Here is a 24,911-nt window from a genome sequence, read left to right as displayed (position 1 = left end):
GTAAATCTATTTTAAGGGAATATGTTAACAATTTTTAAAGGTCTTTTTGTAATGGAATAATAATCTCTGTCAGTTGGAGAAATTAGCAGTTGGAATGAGGTTTCCCACTTGTCCTAACACCTCTGGGGAGCTGAGCTGACATCTAATTGCCTCTTGGACATTCCTAGATGTGAAAGAATTGGCGTGGCCTTTGGGCACTTTAGCATCTAGGACCAGAATAGCACTTAATTGCTCTCCACATTGACATCCTAATCTGTAACAGAAATGGTGTCAAATAGATTCTGGTAACAGAAGCTAACATGAAAGATTTCCAGGTAAGTGCTTCCATTGAGTTTGTCTTATATACTTTTAAAAAGGAAAAAAAATAAATTCTTTGACAGATTTTGGCTTCTATATACGGTAAGCTCCCAAGGCTTGAGATTAATCAATGCCCTTTTGTAGAGGCTTGTCAAAGTAAAAGCCTTGTGCCTCTCCTGTCCAGCGTGTTGCAAAGTTTGCAGGGCAATAGCTGGAGGAGAGTGAAATTCTGTAATATGGTTCTGGAATTAAAGTTGTTGGATGGAGAGCCTTGACAGTGTGGTATGAGGGTGTACATAGAATTGATAATAATAGGTAGGAGTTTGAATTTCAGAAGATGTTTTTGATGCACCAAAAAGGTTTTGATTTGCTGTCTTAAAAGCAGAAAACAGTAAATAAATTTTATTCCTATATGTTTCTATCTAATCCTGCTCTGACTCTTCTTTGAAGTGTATTACAGTGTTGTCACAGTGCTGTGAGCAAGATTGTAAAAAAAGCTAGTTGTCCAAATACAATTTAATCAAGGTCCAAATAAAATTTAACCAAGTAAATTCTGTTTATAGATTAGTGATTGCCATGCACTAGGTACCTTACCTTCCTCCCCTCTGAGTGCAGACACATGTAGTCAGCCTGGCAGTTTTTGATACCCATCAGACTGCTTAATACATGAGTCTCAGCTCATCCTGCTTTTGAACAAAATAGATGGAGAAGTGGAAAGCCATTTGTTTTGTGACTGTGTGCTGTATGGCTCCTCTCCCCACAGCACCCTTTCCCAGCGGTGCTTTCTTGCCTCTTGTATCAAAGCTTTAATTTGTACCAGCACTTGAACTGTTGCAGATATTAAAGTGCAGTGGCCAAGTTTAACATAGGAATGTATTACAGTGAAGAGCTCTACTGAATTCAGAGACAAATGCTGTCAAAGCTCTTCCTCTACTTTACACTCAGCTGAGTGTATTACACAAGTGGGTGCAGGCGCTTTTCCCCGAAGGAGGACACAGTGCACGCTCTGCCTCACCTGGTCATTACTTCAGTGCTGTGTAGAAGTCCTGGGTGGTCTTTGTCTCTGTATCAGGGCAAGCAACAACCTCCTCTTTGCCCAAATGAACTTCCTGTTGGAATCCAGTCCTCCCTGCCAAATATGAACAATGTTCTTTGTAGGTAGACGTCTTTGAGTTCAGTTAATAGGAATAATGCTTGCAAATATTTTCATAATTGCAAATGCTTTCTGCAATTGAGTCTGTTCTGAGTGGCCATAAAACAACTAGAAACATTCTTTATATACATACCAGTCTGCCTTCAAGCTGTTTTCTAGCCCTGGCAGGTTTTTCCTCTCGTTTTGACTGACTTGATCAATACAATACTCAGTTTTGTTTCTCCTATGGCGATAATAAATAGCATGTTTTAGGTTATTCCAGTTAGGAAAAAAACATTAATATTCTTTTAAGTGAAAGCTGTCAACTTGTGGTGATGCCATCTTGCTGGGTCAGCCTTTGCTAGTAAGACGTAGCAGAGGTATGTGGCTTTCTCCATCTGCTGTAGTAGGAACGGGTCTGACTCTGACTGTTTGCAGTTGGTTTGGAGTAGCTGTGCCATCTGCTGATTTGAATTGTGATGATCTCACCATCACCTGCCATCTGGCTCCGGTGATTTGTTTTGTTTTTCTAAAGGAATGCTTCCCAGTGTATTATTAGAAACCACCTCTTCTGAATCAGTCTTATTTAAAAATAATTCACTTGAAGCTTGTTCAAACTTTGGGAGCAGGGAAATAGCAGAGCATAAAATAGCACTGTATTTGCTGGAATGCTTTTTTCAGTGGTGTTTTTCTCCATTTTTAATGACTCCTAAAATTTTCTAGTAAAACACTAGAATCAGACTTTGGTAGTAGCAGCTTTTAGACTCTTGATGGTAGATAGCTTTTTCTTTATGGCTTTTTGCACAGTCTGTAAGAGAAGTTGGTAGAAATCCAGTAATTTATGGTACTAAACTGTATTATGTTTCTTTGAGAAAAGGAAGAACTTTGTTGCTCTCAGCTGTTTAGCAACTGTGGGACATAGCATTAAAATACACTGGTAAGCTCCCAGCAGCTCCATCTGTTACAGTAAGGTAGGAGTTGGTATGATTCGCCTTTCAGTATGAGCAGCAGTTAAACAAATACTAAGTAAATTGTAGATTTTTAAATAAGGTAATTCTGTCTTTGAAAGCTGTTGGAATTAATTGATTTTACTGTGATTGTGGCAACTTTCACCAGTAAAGAACTGTAGCCCAAAGCACTGATTTAATTTTGACGGACCACTATCTAGTGTAAGGCAAACTTACCCACACCTAAGTGGGATTCTTGCTGGTGGGAGGAAAACCAAGAAATCCTCCACCCTTAGCAACTTCTATTTATAGCAAGACAAGTGACATCAAAAGGGGGTCAAGGAAAGTGGAAAGAGCAAAGCAGTTGACTTCTCTTTCCATGCACATTAGTTGATGCAGTCTGTGATGCTGCATCAAGTCCAGCCACATGGGCAGCGTGGTTGAAGTCTTAACTGACTGTTTGTAGGTTATCTTCTGTTCAAAGTCTGTGTTTTCATAGGTGTTATATTTTAGGTACCATTTTTAATTTCTGGTTGCTATTGCTTCTGAAATTAACCTGCTAAAAATCCTTCCTAACTGTCAAGCCTTTGGATCCAACAAGTATTTTTATAGTGAAAACTAATGGAGCTTGGTTATCTTCTGCTGATGCATGCTCGGTTTTCTTTAGGTACTGTTGTAGGAGTTGTCCTCTACACTGGAAGGGAACTACGCAGTGTGATGAACACTTCAAACCCAAGAAGTAAGGTATGGTGAGGAAAGAGTCATAATACATAAAAAGAGGCAGAAACTTGTAATATTTTAAAGGAAATCCTTCCGAATGCTGTATGTACATGCTATAGGGACAGCTTCACAGGAATAATGATTCATATCTTCCAGCTTGTGATTTAAGATAGTCACCATAGCAGAACCTGTTTCTGCTTATTTTTTTGGTCTGTTATACATGTGTCTTACCACTTCAAGATTGGTAAAACCATTGTTTTATACTGTTATAATGAAATAGTCCCAGTTAGAATAGGAAAGCTTATTTTGCTGCATTCTTCTATTATAGCAAAGCTAAGACAAGGTGCAGGGATGTTTATATAGACAGCAGGTTTTGGCAGCAGGAGTCCTCTCACACCTCTTTATGCCTTGCTTTGCTTTCAAAGGCTGGAAGTCTTGTTTAAGAAGCTGGCAACAGTATTGTTTGTAAATTTAAATGTTTGTAGTGTTTTAAAAGAGATGTTGGCCAGTGGGGAATGGCTCTTTGGCAGTTGATTTCCTTTGTGAATACTGCATTGCGCTGACATCCTCATTTGTGTGCTTGAAATGTCTCTCTCATTTCTTTAGATTGGTCTTTTTGATCTGGAAGTGAACTGTCTTACCAAGATCCTATTTGGGGCCCTTGTGGTTGTCTCACTTGTCATGGTGGCCCTTCAGCACTTTGCTGGCCGCTGGTATCTTCAGATCATAAGATTTCTCCTTCTGTTCTCAAACATCATTCCCATTAGGTAAGGTGTTCTCTAATTCTACCCAGCAAAATAGTTCCTGCTTTGTGTCTTCCTCCATGCTTCTGGTGTGAACAAGCACATAAGCATCGGGGGGCGGGTGCCTATCGATGATCAGGAACCCGTCGGAGGGGGGCGTTTGGCAGCTAAGCAAACCCAAAAATAGAAATCGAGTTACTGTTCAAACATAAAGAATTGCTTTGTTGTTTCTGCTGAATGTGTTCAGCATATTCACCCGTTCACTGACTAACTCGGTCTGTGGATTAGTCATTTAAGGCCCCTTCTTTCAGTGTTCGGGCTACCTGGTACTTTGATCAGAGCAGAGCAAAAAGGGGAAAAGTGTTATTTACACAGCACGTAGCATGATAAGACCCAGTTGCCTTTTAGAGGAGATTAAAACTTCAGTGTTTAATTGTGCTATATTAACAAGTAGACCGTTACTTTCACTGTAGGTCTGGGAATTAATTTCCAGTTCCATTTTTAACGTGCTGTCTGTGTATCAGTCATGGTGTCCTTACTTGTGTGTGTCCGTCTTCCACTCAAATGATATCTGTTCTTCTCAATTCTATTGTCTATTTTTGAATTACAGTACCACTGCAGCAATGCACAGTCCTCCTCCCCATTTGCCACACAGTCACTGACTTTAAATATAATTCTCCAGAGACACCCTCTTTGGCAGCTCAAATTCATCATGGAGGAAGTGTCCTTTCATTTTCCTGTGGCAGTTCATGATGACTTTTTCCAAAGTTTAACTGGCAATACATTTCCTTGTTCTTTTTCCCCTCTTCTTCCTGCATAGTTTACGTGTGAATCTGGACATGGGGAAGATTGTCTACAGCTGGGTCATCCGCAGAGATTCCAAAATCCCTGGGACTGTGGTTCGGTCCAGCACTATTCCTGAGCAGCTGGGGAGAATATCCTATTTGCTTACAGACAAAACAGGTATTTCATCTGAGGTTTAGAGTCATGGTATGTTGTTTGGATTTTGTGATGGGTTTGGCCAGCCAGAGAGTATAATGTAAGATTTCTTTGGACTAGAAGAAATACGCATTTCCCGTCACTTCGACAGTATGATTTAATCTGTCTTTTTTTTGTGTGTTCTGAATGCATTATAAGTAGGATAGGGCAGAAATATTATGCTACTTCAAAGATCACTTGAAGTATGCTATTAAACCAAAGATTGGGGTATGAATAAAAGCAACTTCTTAGAGTTAGTTTTCAAAGCCAGATGAAGATAGTTTACACATGTAGGCAGAAACATACCATCCATCTCTCTGCTGCAAGACCTAAGCTGTAATGAAAAGCTTGGTCTGACATAAAATCCTGGTCCATTGAAGCTGTTTCTAGTTGTCTTTGGTTCCAACAGAACCATAATTATGCCTGCAGCCTTTGCTGGCGTCGACTTTGGGGTTAATCTCATTCTTATTTACTGGCACAGTGATGCACACCACTGCTTGTAGGGAGAATCAGCCCTCAGGCTTGTTAATATTGTCTTTCTTGGTGGCCTCAGCCTTTTCTGTAAGCCTGGTGCAGTGACTGATTCAGGTGCTGGCTTAGTTTCTTTTGAATTTGGGGTGCAGCAAAGATGGGAAGGTCTGCTGTGGAACAGGTGTGTTGGCTCTCACTCCATGCCTGGTGCTGCTTCTGTTACAGGAACTCTTACACAGAACGAGATGGTCTTCAAGCGACTTCACCTGGGAACAGTAGCTTATGGCCTGGACTCCATGGATGAAGTACAGAGCCACATATTCAGTATATATACACAGGTAGAATTAAGTTGCATTACTTAAATCACTGTTCACAAGTTTTCCAGGTCACTGGTCTAATGATGAGTTAATATGGCATGGATCTGCTTATACTTCTTGGGAAGGTCTGAAGGACTCGGTAAGCAATAACAGAGAACAGTAGAACAGTGTATCAGTATCACTGCTTTAGGCCCAATGGTTAAAAAAGAAAATGGTAGAAGTGGAATTCTTTCACTAATACACTAACGATTTCTTGGTGGATAACTGACATCTGCTTTGAGAACTATCTGTGCCTAAAGAAGGCGGCAAAGTCAACATGTAAAGCACAGAACAGGAAAATCCTGTTTTGGGAAGTTTCTCCCTACCATTCCTCTTCCAGTATCAAAGATGAGCCAGCATCTACAAAGCCTTCATCTCTATTCTTAATTTCAGGTTTTTATGATAACCAGGTAATGCCATGTGACTTGTCTGGGTCTGCAAATAATATTCCTTAGCATGTTACAATGGACAATCAAAGCTTCATATAGATGCATATACTTCCTTTGTAAAACAAGGGATGAGGTTTTACTTAAGAATACTACTACCTTGAGGAAAAAAATATTCAGCTGTCAGTGACTGATGTTCCAGCTGCCTCTCTGTGTGGTATTTACAAAACATGTAAGAATTGTCACTAATAATATAATCATGGAAGCATTATTTTCCATATTCTGTTACTAACCAATCTCTCAACTTCAGATAGAAACATTTATCTTGTGACTTACTATTAGATTTTTTTTTCCTGTTGTAAAATGTGATTCCAGAGACGCAATCTGCAGACATTAGTGATGAGTTACCATTCCCATGTCATATGTGAAACATTTTCATTTCTTGAGAGTTGTGGAATAGCTTCATTCCTATGGAAACTGCAGAAGTAGTTCCTGAAGTGCCTGTGCCTTGATGATGCACACCCAATGCAGTGAACTGGGTTTTTCACATCACATTGATTTTGCTTTGCTTTAGAGGTTTTAGACTCAAGTACACTTTCTATACCCCCCACGAAGTGAAACATGAAGCCAGCATTCTTGCCTGGAAAAAAGGCACCATGTACTGTAAATGGGATTCTTATTTTTGGCTTTTGTTCATGGTGGTAAAGACACACAGCAGGTTTCCTTGACCTCGGTGATCTGTTTGGTGGCATAGCCCTTTACTGGGCAGGCTGTCGGGATGCAATGTGCTTTTAACTAAGCGTATGATAGTTGATAAAATACCTGGTATTTTGAGTAATTCTCTTCTTCACTGTCATGTGTCACCAGTAACTTGTAACTCCTCTTGCTATTCCTCTCTCCACCCCCCTCTGTTTTCACAGCCACCTTAGCATCTGGTTCTTCTCTTGGTATTGAGATCCTTAAATGACTGAACTGTACTTAAACAACAACAAAAAAACAGATTTCAGATCTATTTACTCTCATTTTTTACTCAGTCTCCAGAGAAAACTTGACTACTTGTTAATTATTTGCCAAAGTATTCAATACACAGATGTTTGGGTGACTGACAAGTCCAGTTTGTGACCAGTGCTTTATATCAGTTTAAATGCACCTCAGCTGAAGGTTTGCCGTTGTTTGATTTGGTCAAAGCCTGTTGCAAAAGTACTGATAAGCGGGAATATTAAATTTTTTTGTGTGTTGTAATCCCTAGAGCATGGAAAATAGCATGTGGAATTAAACTGGTAAAGGTTATGTCTCATAAAATGTTTATAATTACCAAATGAGATTCCCTATAATGAGAAGCATTTGCTGGCAGTGATTCATTTTGAACTGTAGTTCTTATTCTTTGCTCTTATTTTTACCATGTTGTGGCCTTTGACCTGGAAGTGAAACTTTTGTCCTTTTGACACTAAAGGTTAACAGAGCAGGAAACTAGATCACTGTGTGTCCCTTCTTCAACCGGGATAATTTAGTAATTGTGTAATTATCTGAAGTCTCCCATTCTGATACTAAAAATAGTATTAAAAATTAAATGAATGTAATTAATTCTAGGCCCATACAAGTCATCTGTTTTGTGGTTTTGGCAATTATATTCTCTTGTGCATGGAATGCAATTGACTGAATTTTCAGAGTCACCAGTCTTTTATGGAGCTAAATGTGGTTTCACCAAGTCCTCTGACTGGTCTCTTGCCAGTTGCTGTTTGGATCTGCGACAAAGGGTCATCTTCACAGGGTACAGTTCCAAAACCTTAGGTACATCTTTTGGGGCACTTCACCAGTAGCAATGGTTGCATTACAACGGGATGTGTTCCCAGCAATGGTCTGAGTTAAGGTGTATGAAGAGTGCATCTCATTGCTGGGGACATGAACCTGTGCAGCTGATACATGTATGATCTTCACTGAAGTGAAAACTTACTTTAAATTATCTTCTTTTCTTTTCTTCCTGCAATAAGACTTTATTCCGCTTTCCTTTTTTATAAGCAATCTCAGGACCCACCTGCTGTGAAGGGCCTTACCTTGGCCACCAAGGTACGTAAAACCATGAGCAGCCGAGTACACGAGGCAGTGAAGGCAATTGCTCTGTGCCACAACGTGACACCAGTGTACGAGTCCAATGGAGTGACAGACCAGGCTGAAGCTGAGAGACACTATGAGGACTCCTGCAGGGTGTACCAGGCCTCCAGTCCTGATGAGGTCAGTATCCATTTGGCTGTATAAAAATATAAATACGACCTTGCTTGCCCCTGGGGAAAAAAACTATTTGGTGAAAGTATTCCTGTCTAGTGAAGGGGATAATATTTTAATGCATTTATTGCACTGATAACTGACAGACCATGAGTGCCCTCTCAGCTGATACACTTAAGCCAAATCTGCCTCTCTGCCTGAAGCTACAGAGCTACATAATGACTATGATCTGGCTCTTCTGCATCGCAGTTTTGCTGGTGTTTCTGCACATTTTGTCCAGGGTATATTTTGCAGTTCAGTGATGTGAATCCCTTTGACAATGTTTGTTAAATTATAGGTAATCTTGTTTTATTTGGGGGATAATGGCTTGTGGAAGGGGTTAGAGCACTCCCGCAAGTCAGCTTGTCCCTGACCTTCAAGGTTCAGATTTCTGGACCAAGTGAAGAGTTGTAAATCACACTGGATGATATCATTGCTAATCCAGGACGCATCCCTTCCCATGGAGACAGGACAGACCTAGAGCCCTGGTTAACTCTGCACAGTGAGTTAAGTGCATGAGTTTGTCTCAGGGCAAAGCTGGGCCCTGCCAGTTCTCTGCTGGCACTCAGTCCAGCCAGGGCTATGCAGGGATGTACAGTAGGGATGAACTTTACAGCTCACTGGAGACTCTTACTTGAACACCTGAGAGATCAAATTCACTACAGGATTTAGGGCTGAAGCATTCTTTACCACCCTCTGCAAAGCTTGGAAAATCTAATAAGTGTGTTGTTTCCTTCTGTGATGAAGACAGGAGGAATAAAATAGGGTTTCCTGTATCAGTTGTACTTCTTGGATACTTCTTTAGTGCAACCAAGGTAAAACAACTTGTTTTCTGTTAATCTGTACAATTACACTTGCTCTGTGCCATTTGAAAGACTGAAGTTTGAAACTTCTCATAAGAATCCTAGTGGCAGCATGAGATCTTATCATCCATTTGACTACATTTGGAGGGTTCTTCCGTCTATTGCCCCAGATAAAACAGGTTTGCCCCCTGTAATAACCTTTTCACCTTTGACATCAGAAAGGAAGCTGGCTTTCCTCATTCTTAGAGGTGAGAAATTGTATGCGTAGGAATAAATTTATTCATTAGAAGCCCAGCTGTGTGAGGATTTAGAGATTGTCCCATGTATTACTGAAGGACTGGCACACAGAGTTAGCTTCTGCGTTTCATGTGCATTCAAAATACTCCCTGCAGTGTTTCTTCCAAAGTAGACCATTCATTTCACGCAGTGTCTTCTTGTCTGTACTATACAAAGCTGCACCCTTACTTTCTTATCTCCCACCTCTGTTGGTGTGCCTATAGTGACAAGCGCTTACTCCTCCCTGGCTTTGGAGCTGGTGAGCAGTGTGCATCTATGTCCTTTCCCACCACGTAATCTGGGACAGTATTTTGCTTACCTGCTTTTCTCCTCTAGTGTGTTGCTGTCCCCTGTACAGCTGACAGAAAGCAACTGCCTTTGGATTGAAATGAGGTCTGAATGATTTCCAGATGGTATTTTTTTGTGATCTCCATTTGAGTGGGGTTTTTTGGTTTTGTTGGTTTTTTTTTTTTCCCCAAAGCATTTACTGGCTATTTTTTGCCCAGATCTTCTGTTTATTTACATGTATGCAGTGGTATATAGTGAAGTCAGCTATTTTTCTTTTCCTTTTTTGCTTTATACTGTTCTGTCTTTAAAATATTTATGCAGCAATTTGTCTCAGATACCCAAGGGACTATTGTTTGTTTGTTTTACTATAGCATGATAACTAACCCGTGTTTATTGTTTAAATTCTTTTTTCCTTTCTTGTGGTGTCTTAAGTGGTGAATTACAGTGGGTTCAGAAATCAGATATGTTTTGCTGCACTGAGGAAATCTTGTCTGTAGGTCTTAGATATACAAATACTGTTTAGACATGCTCTGTGTATGTCATACTAGATGGTACAAAATGCAGGATCAGCACAAGTTGAGTCCTTTAGAAAAGAGCAATGCTGTTAAATAGCATTCCCTGCAGAGGAATGGCTCTGGACTCCTGTTAAAGCCAGCCTTTGAAATCCTATATCAATAAAATATTGCCATGGCAGGGAAGGTCAGTTTATGAAATGAGTACAAAAACTTGTATTCTCTTTACTTTAACAGCAAGGGTAATTTCTACCAGTTGGCATAGGATTCATTTCCTGTAACAGAAAGCAGGATTTCCTAAATTTGTTTCCTGTGCACACTGCCATTTAGAAGTCTTGAAGTATCTTTATTCAGATATCAGTTACAGCCTTGGGGCTCTGCAAGCCAGTTGTCAGTTGTAGCCATACAGTAACTAACAGGGGAAATGAAATAGATATAATCTGATCAGAGATAAGAGTGCCTGGGATTCCTGGGCAAACAGTCTTTAACCCTGACAACCCGCTGCAGCTGCCAGGACATGAAAGGGTGCACCGATCAATTGGTTTCTGCTTGCTGTCTGCCTGCCTAGGCAACCCTAAATGGGACGTTTGTAGAGCAACTCATGGCACAGAAGGATCAATTTGTCTCTTTAGAATGAAATTTATTAGTCGATATCCACTTCAGTGGCGGCTTGGGTAATTCAGTTGTCAGAAAGAGCAAAGTTTGGGGAATAGTGTGTAGCTGCTCTGCTTTGTAATGCTCAGATCTGTATCTGACTTGGCCTGGATGGAGCTGCAGAATCCTGGAGTGTGGTTAGGGTCTTTGTTCGTTTCCCCTCATCAGTGAGTGTGGACTCTCTTGAAGGTGTTTGAGGGGTTTCAAGCCTGTTTTTAAATCTAACTGGTTTAAGCTTAAACGTATTTTTGCATTTTGAATGTTTCTTTTTGCTGTGACTGAGAGCACGTCTATCTGTTTGGACGGCACAGAGCGAAACTCTTCTGTCTCACAACTGAGCTGGAATGTGCTCCCTGTCTTGGGGTGCCCAGACCCTGCAGAAGAGCCATCAGCACTTCCCAAAGCCTGGGCCTGTTGTGCTGCTTGTTGAATGGGGATGGTAATTTCAATGCTTTTAGTACATCTGACGGGAGCACTTCAAAATTATATCACTTTCTTTCCCAGTAATTTATTCATTAAGCACTACAGAGGCTGGGAAATGGCATGTTCAAAGGGGTCAGCCCCACTTCCCCTCTGGTGCTGAATGCAGTTCACCTGGAGGGCCATTAAGGGTTGGCAGGACCCATGCCTTCTCAGGAGCAGAATGGCAAAGGGGGATATCTTTCATTATTCATCCCTTCCATTGATGTATCTTTTTGCGGTCTCACGGCTGTTGGGAGTGGCTGGTGTTTCTCAGTGCAGCACAGTTTGAAGCATGTCACGGGCATGACGCAGCACCTCTGACGTGCTGCTCATCCATTTGTTCCTCTGCACAAGGCTTCAATACTTCCGGACATAGGATTTAAATGAGATTGTCAGGGGAGGAGGTGCCTGTGAAAGAAAGTAGCAAAGGAGATGCTTTAAGGGCTGAGCTGGGAGCAGAGATTTCTCTCTCCAGAGATTTGCAGTTTACCACCATGGGCAGATCAACAGTGCTGCGCACATGGAGCATCGCATAACTTCATGCTGTGAAAAATTCCTGATCATTATTTCTTAACCAGAGTATTAGAGACCCAAACCCCATCTGCTCTGGGAGACAGTTAAGAGGATTATCTGACTGCACACCTTAATGCACCAAGGATGGCTTGAAGAAACTTTTGGACACGATAAGCTTGAACGGGCCTTTGATTTGTTGTAATCTTTGTGAATAAGCTTGCAAAAACTTGCTAATGTTAAACCAAATATTGATTCAAATTGATTTAAAGGTCTTTATTATAAATGCTTCCATTTTTATCTGTATCTTATGTATAATTTCCCCAAATAAATTCTGTTTTTGTCAAAGGCATTTGTGGTCACTTAAGGCATTAAAGGCAGAACCTGAAAGGCACAAGGGATAATAAACCTTCAAGTCAGCAGCAACCATGTGCCCAGCACTCTCATGCCTTTGAAAATGTCACTGTAAAATACTTCCAGTATTTCATGTCTGTTTGGAGAAAGTATCCCTTGATCCTTTCTGGAGGCCAGTGATATATGGGCTCATGTCAGCTGCTGCTCCCATCTGTTACTGCCAAGACAGCTTCTAGAATTAAACCCCTGTATCTCAGGAGCCTGGATCTTAGATGGATGTGTCAGCTGAGGTGAGGATTCTGGTGGAATTGTCAGGGAAGCAAAATAAAGGCTTGGGTTGTCTGTCATGACTGGTTGTAATCTAAGTGAAAGCTTATGATGGATTTATTGGTGTAGGTCCTTAAATTGTAGGAGCTGCAATCAAGATGATACCCACATAAGTTCATTTAAATTAGTTCTGGTGTGTGCCTTGAACGCTTTGGGGTCTGTTTGGGGGTTTTTATTTTGGTAGGGTGTTTTTAATGTTTGGGGAGAAGTGACTCTCTGCTAAGAGGTGCCTGAGCCAGCCTTCAGCTGTCTTGCAGTGTAGAGGTTGGAAGCTGTTGATGAACTGTTACTACCAGAGTGTAACACAGAGCTCATTTTGTTTGCCTTTTCTTTAATGTGAATTGTTAATGTGCTCTGCATTAGTGTTTCGCTTTGATACTGTAAATCCAGGGTGAATGCACTGTTTTGAATTCTTGATTTCATAAACAGCAAACTGGGAAAAAGCACATTCAAGAAGTGTTTGCAAAGAGATGTGCCTGATGTGCCCGAGCACCTCTGGTCTGGGCGAAGGGTGCCAGTGCCTGCCATGGCTGCAGGGTTGTCCTTTGGGGTGTGGTAGTCAAAGGCAGGGATCTGTCCACCTCCTGCTGATAGTCCATCAGCTGAATCAGGCAGGAGCTGGGCTGCCCAAACCCCCAAAACACTGGTAGTAAGCTTCTAACCTCAGGAAGAGCTAGCTAGAAGGAGCCATGTAGGAGCATGTATGAACTGATCCGTAGTGCCAGTAATGACTAATGAGCTTCTCTGCAGCCCCCACCCACTACCCCTTCCCCTCTGGTGCTCCTCGGGGAGCTATGGCTTGGCCTGGCTTCCCTCACTGTGGCCTTCTCCTTTCAGGTGGCCCTGGTACAGTGGACTGAGAGCGTGGGCTTAACACTGGTGGGTAGAGATCAGTCCTCCGTGCAGCTGAGGACACCGGGTGGCCACATCCTGAACTTCACCATCCTCCAGATCTTCCCCTTCACTTACGAGAGCAAGCGCATGGGGATAATCGTTCGGGTAAGTGGCTTCGGGTAAGCTCTCGTGTCTCCGACTCTCCTGCTAACCCAGTGTGAAACCTGTAAACCACTTGTTCTCACCCGTGCTGCTCTTCCTGGCTGAGTTTTGCAGTCTTTTCTAGCTCAGGCTCTAGGTTAGCTCTCTGTTTTGAGCTAATGGCATCTCACTGCTGGGTGATATATCTTTTTCCTTGTCTGTATTTTGTAGTAAGTGCTGTAATGCCCTGGAATATCATATTGATCTTGCATCAGCCTTCCAGTCCTTATAGCAGCCTTCCCATACCTAAAGGGGCCTACAAGAAAGCTGGAGAGGGACTTCTTACAACGGCAGGTAGGGAGAGGACAAGGGGGAATGGCTTTGAAGCCTCAATCTGTGACCCTGGGGCTGTCTTTTCATCTGTCCAAAAGCTCCTGCCTGTCCTATCCATGCTACAGTTGTGCTGGCAGAGCTGGGGGGACTGTATGATAGACTGGGGCTGTGAGGTGACCCAGGTCACAGATGCTTTCCCTTCCTTAGGGTCAGCCAGGAGCAGGAACTCAAACAGGTTCACAGGTCCAGCTTAAACTGCGTCTCCGAAGCAGTTGTGGTGGTACATCAGGGAGTGATGGAGATGACAGCAAGTGGGAAGGAGGGAGGGGATCCTGACTGATGCCACAACAAATAACTTTTGGTTATTGTTAGTGGGTTTTTTTGGAAGTTCTCCCCAGGCATTGAAAGTTCCTTCAGATCCCATGGAAGTACAGCATGGCAGCAGGAATGCACTGGATTCCACTCCCATGGAAGCACTTAACAGCTGCAGGGATCTTTTTTTGAGCTATATACTAGAGCCTGCAGCCATGCTGAGAATGTGGTGTCATGAGCAGGGCTTGAAAATAGCTGAGTAAATGTAAAAGGGTGCATTTGTGCAAGTACCTTGATCAGCAGCCGCAGGGACTGCGCACGCTAAATACGTGCCCAGTTGAAATTGCATGTGTAACTTTATGGTTCTGTATACAAATACAATAAAAGACTGGACTTTCAGAAAAAAAAGGTACTTTAAAAGAAAGAAGAAAGTCTGGGTGTTAAAACCATTTGAGACCAGTTCTCTGTTATCGTCTTTGGTTTTCAAGATAGTGCTGGAGAGCCTGTGTTAGCAAGGTAAACAAGCCCAGCTATGGTAAGACACTTCCATTTGCCTGCGAATCAAACAATGTGAAGCACTCTGAATATTTCTTTTGGAGATAATTACAACATCCACGTTAATTTCTACTGAGAGTACAGATAGATAAGTGGTGCCAGGAATCTAAACCATGAATATGAAACCTATAATCCAGGGCACGATATAATTTGTTGTATCATTTCTTGGGAAGTGCAAGTTTGTTATATGTTTGTTAGGGTGGAAGGGGTAGGTAAGATTGGTGGGTTTGTAACTATCCCCCGGCCCTTCATTTACTCTGTGGTAAAACTGGCTGTGTTTTGGGGTGTCAGGAAATAGGGTGTACAAATATCTTCTGCCTCATGTATTTTAAGTTACAATAGGAGGAGTTGCCTTTGCTTTTAGTTAGAAGCAGTCAGGATCAGCGCTGCATGCATGGCTCTCATCGACAGCAGATTAATGTAGTCTGCTTTATCGGCTGATATTTGGTAGCTTCACGAATCTCAGCTTCCCTGGAGGCCTGGGAGGGCACAGCCACTGTCAGAAATGAAGGGCATCTCAAAAGGGTGACGTAAAATGGAGCAATGCAGTGGTTGTGTTCAACAACAACAAATATTAGAGAACTTCAGTATTGCTGCTACCAAGATATCTGGTGATAAAGATGGAACTGTAATAGGTGCATACAGTTATTTCCACAAACCATGAAGGTCAAGATGTGTTTAATGTGGATTGAACATTGTTAAAGCTCACGCAAGTGGCTGTATTTGTGTTATCCCGTCTGAGTATTATGGATGTGAATCTACTGTTGTTCAAGGAACTGTTTTTGAGTTCTGGATCACACAACACAACAGTGTATGGGGCACAAATTTGTTTTTCGAGTTGTTCCAGGCTTTGGAATATTAAAACATGCCCAAGGGCAGGAACGTTAGTTGAAGTGGGCTGATAGGCTGAGCTTGTGCAAAGTAATCAGTGTGTTAAATCTGTGAATCTAGAGTTCAACAAAATGCCATTGAAAGTACATAGCCAGCAATGTTAGTGTTCTCGCAAATGTGCTGTGTGGGGCAGCTGCAGCAAGTATAGTGCATATCCATTTAAATACAGCAAATGTCGATCCTTCGGGTTATTTATTTTTATAGTGGAAATTATGAGGACACTTCAGGTAACCTTTTCAAGACCTAGAATAAAAACGTTAGCAATAAAAGATGGAGGATTAAACCATCTCCCTCCACACTGCTTATTGAAAGTGCAAACTTCAGATGAGATGCTGTTTTATCATAGTTGTAAGAAATGGGCTGAGAATCGAAGCCGGGGTGCGCTTCGTTAAAGCGTGTTCACATGCTCAGCAGAGAAGTGCATGCTCTGAAATTTCCCATCTAAGTGGATGAGAGTCTTTCCCTTCCTCCCTCACTTTGATTTGAAGCTTATTCATTTTAAGTTATCTACTACCTACATTCTCCCCCATTAGGAAGAAAAAGATTTCTATTTTGCATTTCTGTATTTAGAATATTAATGCTACCAAAACCAGCAAAACTCCCACTTGTGGTCAGTGGGAGCAACATCAGGCACAGATCTTGACTGTAAATACTGTTAATAGAAGCACTGGCCCCTCTCTGTTGTGCTTGTTAATTGAGTATCTATTTTGCTGATAAGTTGCTGTTAAGCCGCTAAGATCAGCTGCCTATGTACCCTGTGCGGAAGTAGGGTGTGAGTAGCACATGTTGGGCGCCTAGGTATTACTTTGCTATGTTCCTATGTACTCCCCAAATACTACTTTAAGCAGGGTTTTCATTTCTATTGAAAAGAAAAAGGGGAAAAAAAGGGTTTACAAACAGGTACTTGTCAAGTTAAATTTTTCTTTGATTAAATATACATGTATGCATGTGTAGGCACGCCATTTGGTTTTGATCCACAACACAAACACAAGGTGTTTACCTTTTCAGTGTATCTTCTAAACCTGTTAAAAAACAGTTTAAAACTTGGTTAAAAATTTGTATCTTTTAAAACTTATTTAAAAAACAGAAATAAAAGGAAGGAAAGTAGCTTGAAGTATCCAGAAGACACCAGAGTGAGCAACCAGGAAGGAGAGGGAGGGAGAACTGCCGACTGAGACTGCACTCAGAACTGTAGTGAGTAGAATTCAAATGGCAGTATTTTCTGTTCCACCATACGAATATTGCTTGTTCTTGTAAAGTGCATCCACTGCAGGAGCCAGTGGGATCATCCTGCCAGGCTTCCTGTACAGTCTGGGTATGGAGTTTCAGTGAGTGATTCATGTGCCCACCCCTACAGTGCTGTTACTGATGGCAGAGTCAGCCATCTCCCTGCTGGTCCTGTCCACTCTGGCTCCTATAAAAAGATCTCCTTCAACATATAACTTTTAGTGAATAAAGTTGTAGTTAATGCTGGAAACAAGTAGCAGATGTTGCCTTGTTTGGGATATTTTTGTCCTATCTCCGTGTTTGCTAGTAAGCAACTGTCAATTCTGCAGCTGATTATTTTAGTTCTGAGAAGTCTTGTTTCTACCAAAGCAGCCGCTCTTCACTGTCCTGTTTACTGACTTATCTTCTTGAAAGAAGGCCTGTTTTTTTGACCACAATATTTTCCATTCTTCTTTTTCTTTGCATTTTTTTCCCCTTACCCATGTGGAATGATCTTTGTTGTAAAGGAAAGATAGTGCTATTGTCATATCTGGAATTGAAAGAAGCCTTTGAACCATGACCAGAGTCAGACCATGGTGGAAAAAGATGCCTCTCCAAAACAATATAACTGGCAAATCTCCGTGTAGATTTATAGTGTGATCTTACCATAATATGAGAATGCACTAACCTCCTATTGAACTCGGTGAGAGGAAATGACTAATGCAAGGAGATAGCTGATACAGTATTTATATTGGACAAAAAAATCTAAACTATCTTAAGCCAGTTCTGCAGCACGGGAAGTGGAGTCTTTATTCAGTTTCCTACAGAGATGTTGTTAGACACTTTTTAATCAAATAATTTAATAGATAAACCTTTACCTTTAGCTACTGCCAAAAGTGTTGTTTTATTTAAGCGGATTCTGGTTGTTTTGGTAGGCTGACACACATTTTGCTTTGGGGATGTGGGGGTATCAGTATACGAAGTTTTTGTGTTGGATGTGTCACTGAAAACTGTGCTTAAGCTGAATTATAAGAATCTTCCTCGTGAATATCTCTATGAGTTTGGCAAAAATATTCAGTAAAGGAGCTTTGTTATCTTTGGCTACTCCTAATTTCCCTAGCAAAGACACTTGCTTCTCATCTTTGCTTTTTTATCCACATTAGCTGCTGCTTTTCTTTTAAGCTGTGGTTATAAACTGTTTTGCCGTTGCCACAGGGTGTTAGACTTCTACCTACCAACTCAAACTGTTAGTGTATGAGAACCTTCACTGCTATTTTCTGTAATAGTGGAAGAGATTGCCATGTATATTAATAGTGTAAGAAAGAAAGTGTCCACTGTGCTTTTCTTTAATACCTTTTTTTTTACTCGAGTATTTTCCGCCCTTCATTTGCAGCTGTGTATTTCCAGACCTTCCTGGGCTTTTTGTTTTACTGTGTTAAGTTTATTTTCTTCTTATCCCTGGTGGCTATCTTGGTTTACAGAGCAGTTTGTCCCTTACTCATTGTTTTGTCTCCTTTGAGGAAATTGCCAGGGCTTCCATTAGCTTGTAATACTAATAGCTGTGACCTCCTTAGATATCTGCCTGGTTAGAAGGGATTTTTTAATTTGTAGTAATGTAAATATGCTTTGCTTGCAGCCTACAAATTACTTGTATCGGGTAAGGCAGGCAGCAGTCTAACCTTTCTGTGGCAAATGTAAACTTTAATTATGCTTATGCTGTATAATGTAACAGAGGGGGTAAATTAGATTGGATTTTACTCTGTTAAGCTTCGTGCATCTGTTTTATTGCTTCAGGTAAGTATGAAATAAATTTTCAAGGTGAGGACCAGAGGTTATTCCAAAGGCACGCACAATCAAGACTGAGAGGTGTCTGCATGGAAATGCCATGTTGCAGATTAAAAAGCTCATCATCCTTGTCTAAACCATTAATTTCTACTCTAAATTAACCACGTTGCAGTTGAATAGGCATCTGCTTTTGGCCCCCAGACAGATGGACCTTCAGCCTGAATCAGTGCAGGCATTTTTTATGACTGGTGTGCAGAAAACTCATCACTTAGCTTACTGAGGCCACTCCAGATATGCTAATAGTAGCCCAACTTAGACTCTCTGTTTCTTATCTGCAGGATGAATCAACAGGAGAGATCACATTCTATATGAAGGGCGCTGATGTAGTGATGGCTGGGATCGTGCAGTACAATGACTGGCTGGAGGAGGAGGTATGGGTCTGTCTCCCCTATGTATGCAGGGTTTCTCATGCGAGTGCTTTTCTCCTTCCAGGGCAATGCATGACAAAGTTTGTCAGCGTGGCAGGGTGTTCATAAGTGCTAAAACATCTGTGAGTCAGAAGGTCACTGATGTCTTGGCAGTTCATTGAATTAGACTTCAGCCAAATATATATATTGGAACAAAAAAAGTCAGGTGGCGAGTTCAACACACTTACTGCAGAAAGTCCTGTAAGTAAAATGGATTTTGCTCAGAACAGATTGCCACTCAAGGTCACCACATTTGTCCTGGGCTTGATCCTGTGTTTGTATTTATTGTAGACTGAAAGGTCTAGTTTCAAAACTACATTGGGCAGCTTTATACTGGGATATCCCTGTCAGGTCAGTAGTAACGCTGATGCAGAGTTCACAGCAGTACCTTCCGTTACTGATTCTCCCCACCTCCAAACCCTGGTGTTCAAAGAAATAGTATTACTTTGGTCTTATTTTAAAGAGTTGATGGCCAAATAGGTGAAGTCTGCAAATGAAAGGCTTGTGTCCATTTACTTACACATGGAGGAAATGAAATCAGTGGGGTTGGTTTTGTCACACTGGTACAGCAGAGAGAACATTTTTTGTTTCTGATCACTGGTATAGATCACAAACTATTGCAGGTCTCCTTTTTTCCTCTCAGGTTTATCATGCACTTTATCAGATGCTATAGACTCACTAGGGTTGCTCAGATAGGATGGTTATTTTCTTAACTTGCTACCTTACATTGCCATCTCTGCAATGCTGTGCATAAATCATCTTACCTGTGATGGAGTTCACAGTCTACAGTGTGATATTTCTTTTCCAGTGTGGTAACATGGCTCGGGAAGGCCTGAGGGTTCTTGTCGTAGCCAAGAAGTCTCTGACGGAAGAGCAGTATCAAGACTTTGAAGTAAGTTTTTGTTTGTTTACTTTTCTTTGGTTTTAAACAAACAGTCACTGAAGTGATTCTGACAGACCTCTGGTGATAATGCTGCCTCTCATCTCCCTCCTCCTGCTAGCATTGTCATCCTTCAATGTCAAAGTTGCTTTTTAAGTGATACGTATGAAATTGGATCCCAGCCTGGACCCTCCAAAACAGTTCCTGAATCCTGCCTTATAATCTTTCACACTGATAAATTCTGCAAATCTTCATCATTTGTTAGACAAGTTGTGTTTGTGTGGGGAAATGTGTTGGCTTTCAGTTTTCATTGTTGCATTCTGACATCCATGGAAACTACAAACAACCACAATATAACCCAGCTGAGCTTCATGGAAACGCAGGCTTCACACGTGAGGTTTGTTAGATGGGTCTTTACACACAGCACTATGTTGCTTACCCCAGACAGGCAAAATGTGAACCGGAACTGTTAAGTTAAATGCAGAGAGGAGATAGTGGAAATGCTTAGGATTCTCCATTGCCATTGTTTGTAGATGTGTTAGTTGTGAAAACCATGGTTAGACCTGTGGTACAAGGGAGTTGCTTCCAGGGTTTCTGTAGATGCCACTTCAGCAGCTGCTGTGCATTGGTGTGCGCATGGATGTGATGTGCACTGTGCTGCCCAGCTGTAACAGGACAGGGACAAAATGACAGTAACTTCCTGAAGTAATTTCCACCTTATTCTGTAACACACACCTCATGTTCGCCAGCCATTACAGGTGGCATCCCTTGAATGAGAGTTAACAGCAGGAGGTTAACTGGTTAACCTGCAGGCTGGCTGTGTGAGTGAGTGGTTGTGTCTGCTCTGTCCTCAGGCACGCTACGTCCAGGCGAAGCTAAGTGTGCATGACCGCTCCTTGAAGGTAGCCACAGTCATCGAGAGCCTGGAAATGGAGATGGAGCTGCTGTGTCTCACCGGCGTGGAGGATCAGCTCCAGACGGACGTCAGACCCACTCTGGAGACACTGAGGAATGCTGGCATTAAGGTCTGTCCAACATGGTGTTATTCCCAGCTGGAACACTTAGACCCTCTGGAGTATGCGGCACTGCCCTACAGCCAGTGAGTCCTGGCAGTGTGGAGGCCCTGTCAGGCTGCATGCTTCACCAGGTGTCATTTCTAAGTGGGAACAGTAGGGCTGGTCAATGCATTTTAAACATCACGTTGGGAACAGAACATGCTGGAAACAGTAAATGTTAACTGAGCACATGAAAGCATGTCACCTTTTGTGCTTTTCTTCTGATCTTGTTTAAACCCTGCTGGTAACTAAGGACCACACAGCCACTTGCTCACTCTCCCCATTTCCCCTCCCTGGACAGGATGGGGAGGAGAATCAAAGGAATGTAAAACCCACAGGTTGAGATAAGAACGGTTTAATATGAAATAAAGTAAAATACAGTGATAATAGAAATAATAACATTAACGATACTGATTCTAATAATAGGGAACAACAAAAAAAGAAAAATGAAAATTGAGAAAACACAAGCAATGTGCTCACCACCCACTGACAGATGCCCAGCCAGTCCCTGAGCAGTGATCAGCCCCTCCTGGCTAACGCCCCCCACTTTATATACTGTGCATAATGTTCTATGGTATGGAATACCCCTTTGGCTAGTTCAGGTCCTGGCTGTGCTCTCTCTGGCTTCTTGTTCTCCTCACTGGCAGAGCATGGGAAACTGAAAAGTCCTTGATCAGGGCAAGTGCTACTTAGCAACAACTAAAACATTGGTGTGTTATCAGCATTATTCTCAGACTAAAGCCAAAACACAGCACTGCACCAGCTACTAGGAAGAAAACTAACTCTGTTCCAGCTGAAAACAGGATATCTTCCCGTAACATGCTCTGGCTCCATCGGCAGAGAAGCCGAGTGTGTAGGCAGGGACTTTTGGGCAATAGTTTGTTTCAGATGTTGTACGAAACAAGTGTGGTTTGGGTGTGTGGGGTCCCTGGTGCACCAACTCCTGCGCGGGGGTTGAAGCTGTGCGTATACAGCTTTTCAGTAGCCACTAGAGGGGGTGTGAGCCAAGAGAATCGGGGGCTGGACTGACTTTTAGTTCTGTGTGCTCAGCGGCGGGGGAACCGGTGGTGCTGCTTAGTTCCCATCTAGGGAAACCTGTCGGTCAGAGCCCAAACTTGCAAAAAGGAGTTAAAAAAATATATATAAATGGAGTAAATATTCAAATTTGGGTGAAAAAAGTGGGTAAAAGGTTCTGGTCGTGATTTCTCTGCTGTAAGCAGCAATGGGAGCAAAAATCTTGATCCATGCTGTGAATCCAGAGCAGGGCTGTGTGTTTGGGATTTAGGTAGGAAGTGGAATTCAAGGCTTGGGGCAAGCTTCCAAAAGTGTTTTCTGTTTGGAACCATCCCTGTCAACAGCGAGGACTTGAGCAGAGAAGTGAGATGAGTGGAATCAAGACAATTCTTTAGCAGCACTGTGGGTTTTTCCCCCTGCAGCGTAGCCCTGGCCAGTTATTCCAAAGCTGGTTTTGCTTTTTTTCTCTCCACCTTGGCTGGAGTCAGTGTCAGGGTGTGGGCTGTGTCATCACACAGCCAGGCCGGCACTTCAGAGCACTCCTTGCAATGGTATGTTCATTAGGGCATTGCATGCAAGAAGTAAATCAAGAGGGAAGGCGGTCTTGTAATTCATTACAGGGACCATCTTGTTAAGATCAAATCTCTTTCCAACCTCAGATTATTGAACAAATAAGTGAGTCTTTGTGTGGTTTGGTTTGTTTTGGTTTGTTTTTTCCCTTTGTGTTAGGTATAAATATATATATTTTTTAAAGTTTCATGAAATACTCTTGGGTGGTGTCTTGAAAGAATAAAACATCAGTGGAAAAACAAAAATCCAACCCCAAAACTCTGGTATATTTACACTATTGAGAGAATTTCCTGTCAGATTATAACCGGGTATTGCTGCTGGGTATAGCTGCTGACATTGCTTTCTAACACCCCCCCTCACCAGCACAAAATAAAAGGAGCAGTGTATATTTAACAAGAAAAAAATAGAAAAGCAACAACCAACGGCGTCTGTTCCAGACGCACACATCAGCAGTGAGCTAACCCCAGTTGCATCATCCATATTTCAGGCAGGGCCACGAGGGATCTTTATGCAGCAGGGCCCGTTTGTTTCAGCGTATGAGAAATAGGTGGGGTGGGACCCATTAGCACACGCATACACATTCTTTAGCTTGAGTTTTGTGGGTTTATCAGCAGAATCTTGAAATATTGCAGGTGGGAAAAAATGTTATACATAGTTTGTAACTTCTGCATTTCAGCCTCTTTAAAAGCTTTGCTTTCATCTGTGAGACTTTTCTTGTATGTTTTAAAATAAGGCTTTCTTTTTAGAAGAATAGTTTGTAGATGTATTCTAACAATCCTTTTGTATGCCTGAACTGGCAGGTGGTACTTCTAGGTGTTCGGCAGACGTGGTTGTTGAGTTTTGTATTTAAGGCATTAAATATTTGCATTTTAGGTGTGGATGCTGACAGGGGATAAGTTGGAGACAGCCACGTGTACGGCCAAGAACGCACATTTGGTGACACGGACACAGGACATCCATATATTCAGGCTAGTGAGTAACACCCACATACCCCTCGGGACTTATTTGTGACCCCAAATTCTGGAGCAGGAGGGGAGCTGAGATCACAACTGTTTTCTAGCAGTAGACTCAGAATCTCATTATCCTTTTGACACAGCTTTCTATTCCCTGAGTTTTTGTTTATCTGACTATGTGCTCTGAATAATTCCTTGTGCTGCCCATCCGTATTGCTTTGGCTCCCTCCGAGACTTGTTTGTTTGGTTTCTCACCCCACTGAAGCAAACCCTTCCTCAGTTGCCATGTTTTTCCCCAGGTGACTAACCGTGGAGAAGCCCATCTCGAGCTGAACGCCTTCCGCCGGAAGCACGACTGTGCTCTTGTTATTTCTGGTGACTCGTTGGAGGTAGGCTCCAAACACCTCGGGCTGCTCAGGAACAGCCCCAAATCACTGCGGCTGAATTTGGGTTATGTTATTTTAAGGAAACTTTCCTAGTACAAACACCGGTGACGCTTCTGATCTCTGTAAATTAGGTGTGTCTGAAATACTATGAGTATGAGTTCATGGAGCTGGCTTGCCAGTGCCCTGCTGTCGTGTGCTGCAGATGTGCTCCAACACAGAAGGCCCAGATTGTGCGATTGCTCCAGGAAAGGACTGGAAAGCTCACCTGTGCAGTAGGTAAGGGGCTAGTTAGGGAGGAGAAACCATGTAGGGTGATGGCTTTACTACTACTACTACATTTGAGTGAACAGTCCTGTGTTATCTCATAATAACCCTGAAGTGCTGAGTTAGGAAGCAGGTTTTTGTGAGATGGTGGAGAAGATGAAGTTTTGTATATGGGAACTTCAATGAGAAAATACTCATAAATATTTAGGGTGATATCTTTGCAAAACGGAGCTTAAATTTGATCAGGTAAAGTGTCATTGTTAATTCGTGAGCTTTATTTCAGCACTGTAGGTACTTAAAGTAAGTGATTACTTGTAGGTGCACTTACATGACAGATAAAGTGATCAGACCTCTGGCTCTATTAAAAACTAAACTTCCTAAAAAGTGAATGCAAGTGCTTGGTGATAGGCAACCAGAAGTCTGATTTTCAGCCGCTAAGGGGTGGGGCTGTCATCCAACTGCCCTTGCACTGCTAAGGCATCCAGCAAAGATAAGAAATGTCAAATTCAAAATTCATTATTTCTATTTACAGTCTTGCTTTTGTTGTTTAGAATCCTGCTTATTTGATAGGCTTAAATGTTTCTTTTAATGTCTGGTGCAGATGTCTTCAGTGGATTTGCAAGTTGCCCTTGTTGCTTAACTACTGATGTCATTTGTCTGACCTGCAGGTGATGGAGGGAATGATGTTAGCATGATTCAGGAGGCTGACTGTGGTGTTGGAGTTGAAGGAAAGGTGAGATTACCTCGTGTTTAATAAGGCTTCTGATGGCAATTCAGGAGCTAGTTC

General features: G+C 42.0%; 1 protein-coding gene across 1 annotated transcript in view; it reads left to right on the top strand.

The window, feature by feature from the left end:
- The window catches only part of ATP9A (ATPase phospholipid transporting 9A (putative)), a 62,664-nt gene that overhangs the window by 25,785 nt on the left and 11,968 nt on the right, over window positions 1–24,911 (top strand). The window contains exons 10-22 of the mRNA XM_062613949.1: window positions 3,044–3,120; window positions 3,703–3,863; window positions 4,660–4,802; window positions 5,514–5,626; window positions 8,050–8,262; window positions 13,316–13,477; window positions 18,874–18,966; window positions 19,811–19,894; window positions 20,737–20,907; window positions 23,395–23,493; window positions 23,774–23,863; window positions 23,992–24,136; window positions 24,793–24,857. Coding sequence (XP_062469933.1) covers window positions 3,044–3,120; window positions 3,703–3,863; window positions 4,660–4,802; window positions 5,514–5,626; window positions 8,050–8,262; window positions 13,316–13,477; window positions 18,874–18,966; window positions 19,811–19,894; window positions 20,737–20,907; window positions 23,395–23,493; window positions 23,774–23,863; window positions 23,992–24,136; window positions 24,793–24,857 — 1,616 coding nt within the window. The remainder of the gene's footprint in view (window positions 1–3,043; window positions 3,121–3,702; window positions 3,864–4,659; window positions 4,803–5,513; window positions 5,627–8,049; window positions 8,263–13,315; window positions 13,478–18,873; window positions 18,967–19,810; window positions 19,895–20,736; window positions 20,908–23,394; window positions 23,494–23,773; window positions 23,864–23,991; window positions 24,137–24,792; window positions 24,858–24,911) is intronic.

The sequence above is a fragment of the Pezoporus occidentalis genome, unplaced genomic scaffold (genome assembly GCF_034315485.1).
Source record: "Pezoporus occidentalis ecotype Australia unplaced genomic scaffold, CSIRO_AGI_Poc_V1 ctg171, whole genome shotgun sequence".
In the NCBI taxonomy this organism is placed as follows: domain Eukaryota; kingdom Metazoa; phylum Chordata; class Aves; order Psittaciformes; family Psittacidae; genus Pezoporus; species Pezoporus occidentalis.
The sequence above is the reverse complement of the archived record's forward strand: the minus strand, read 5'-3'. Positions and strand labels throughout refer to the sequence as shown.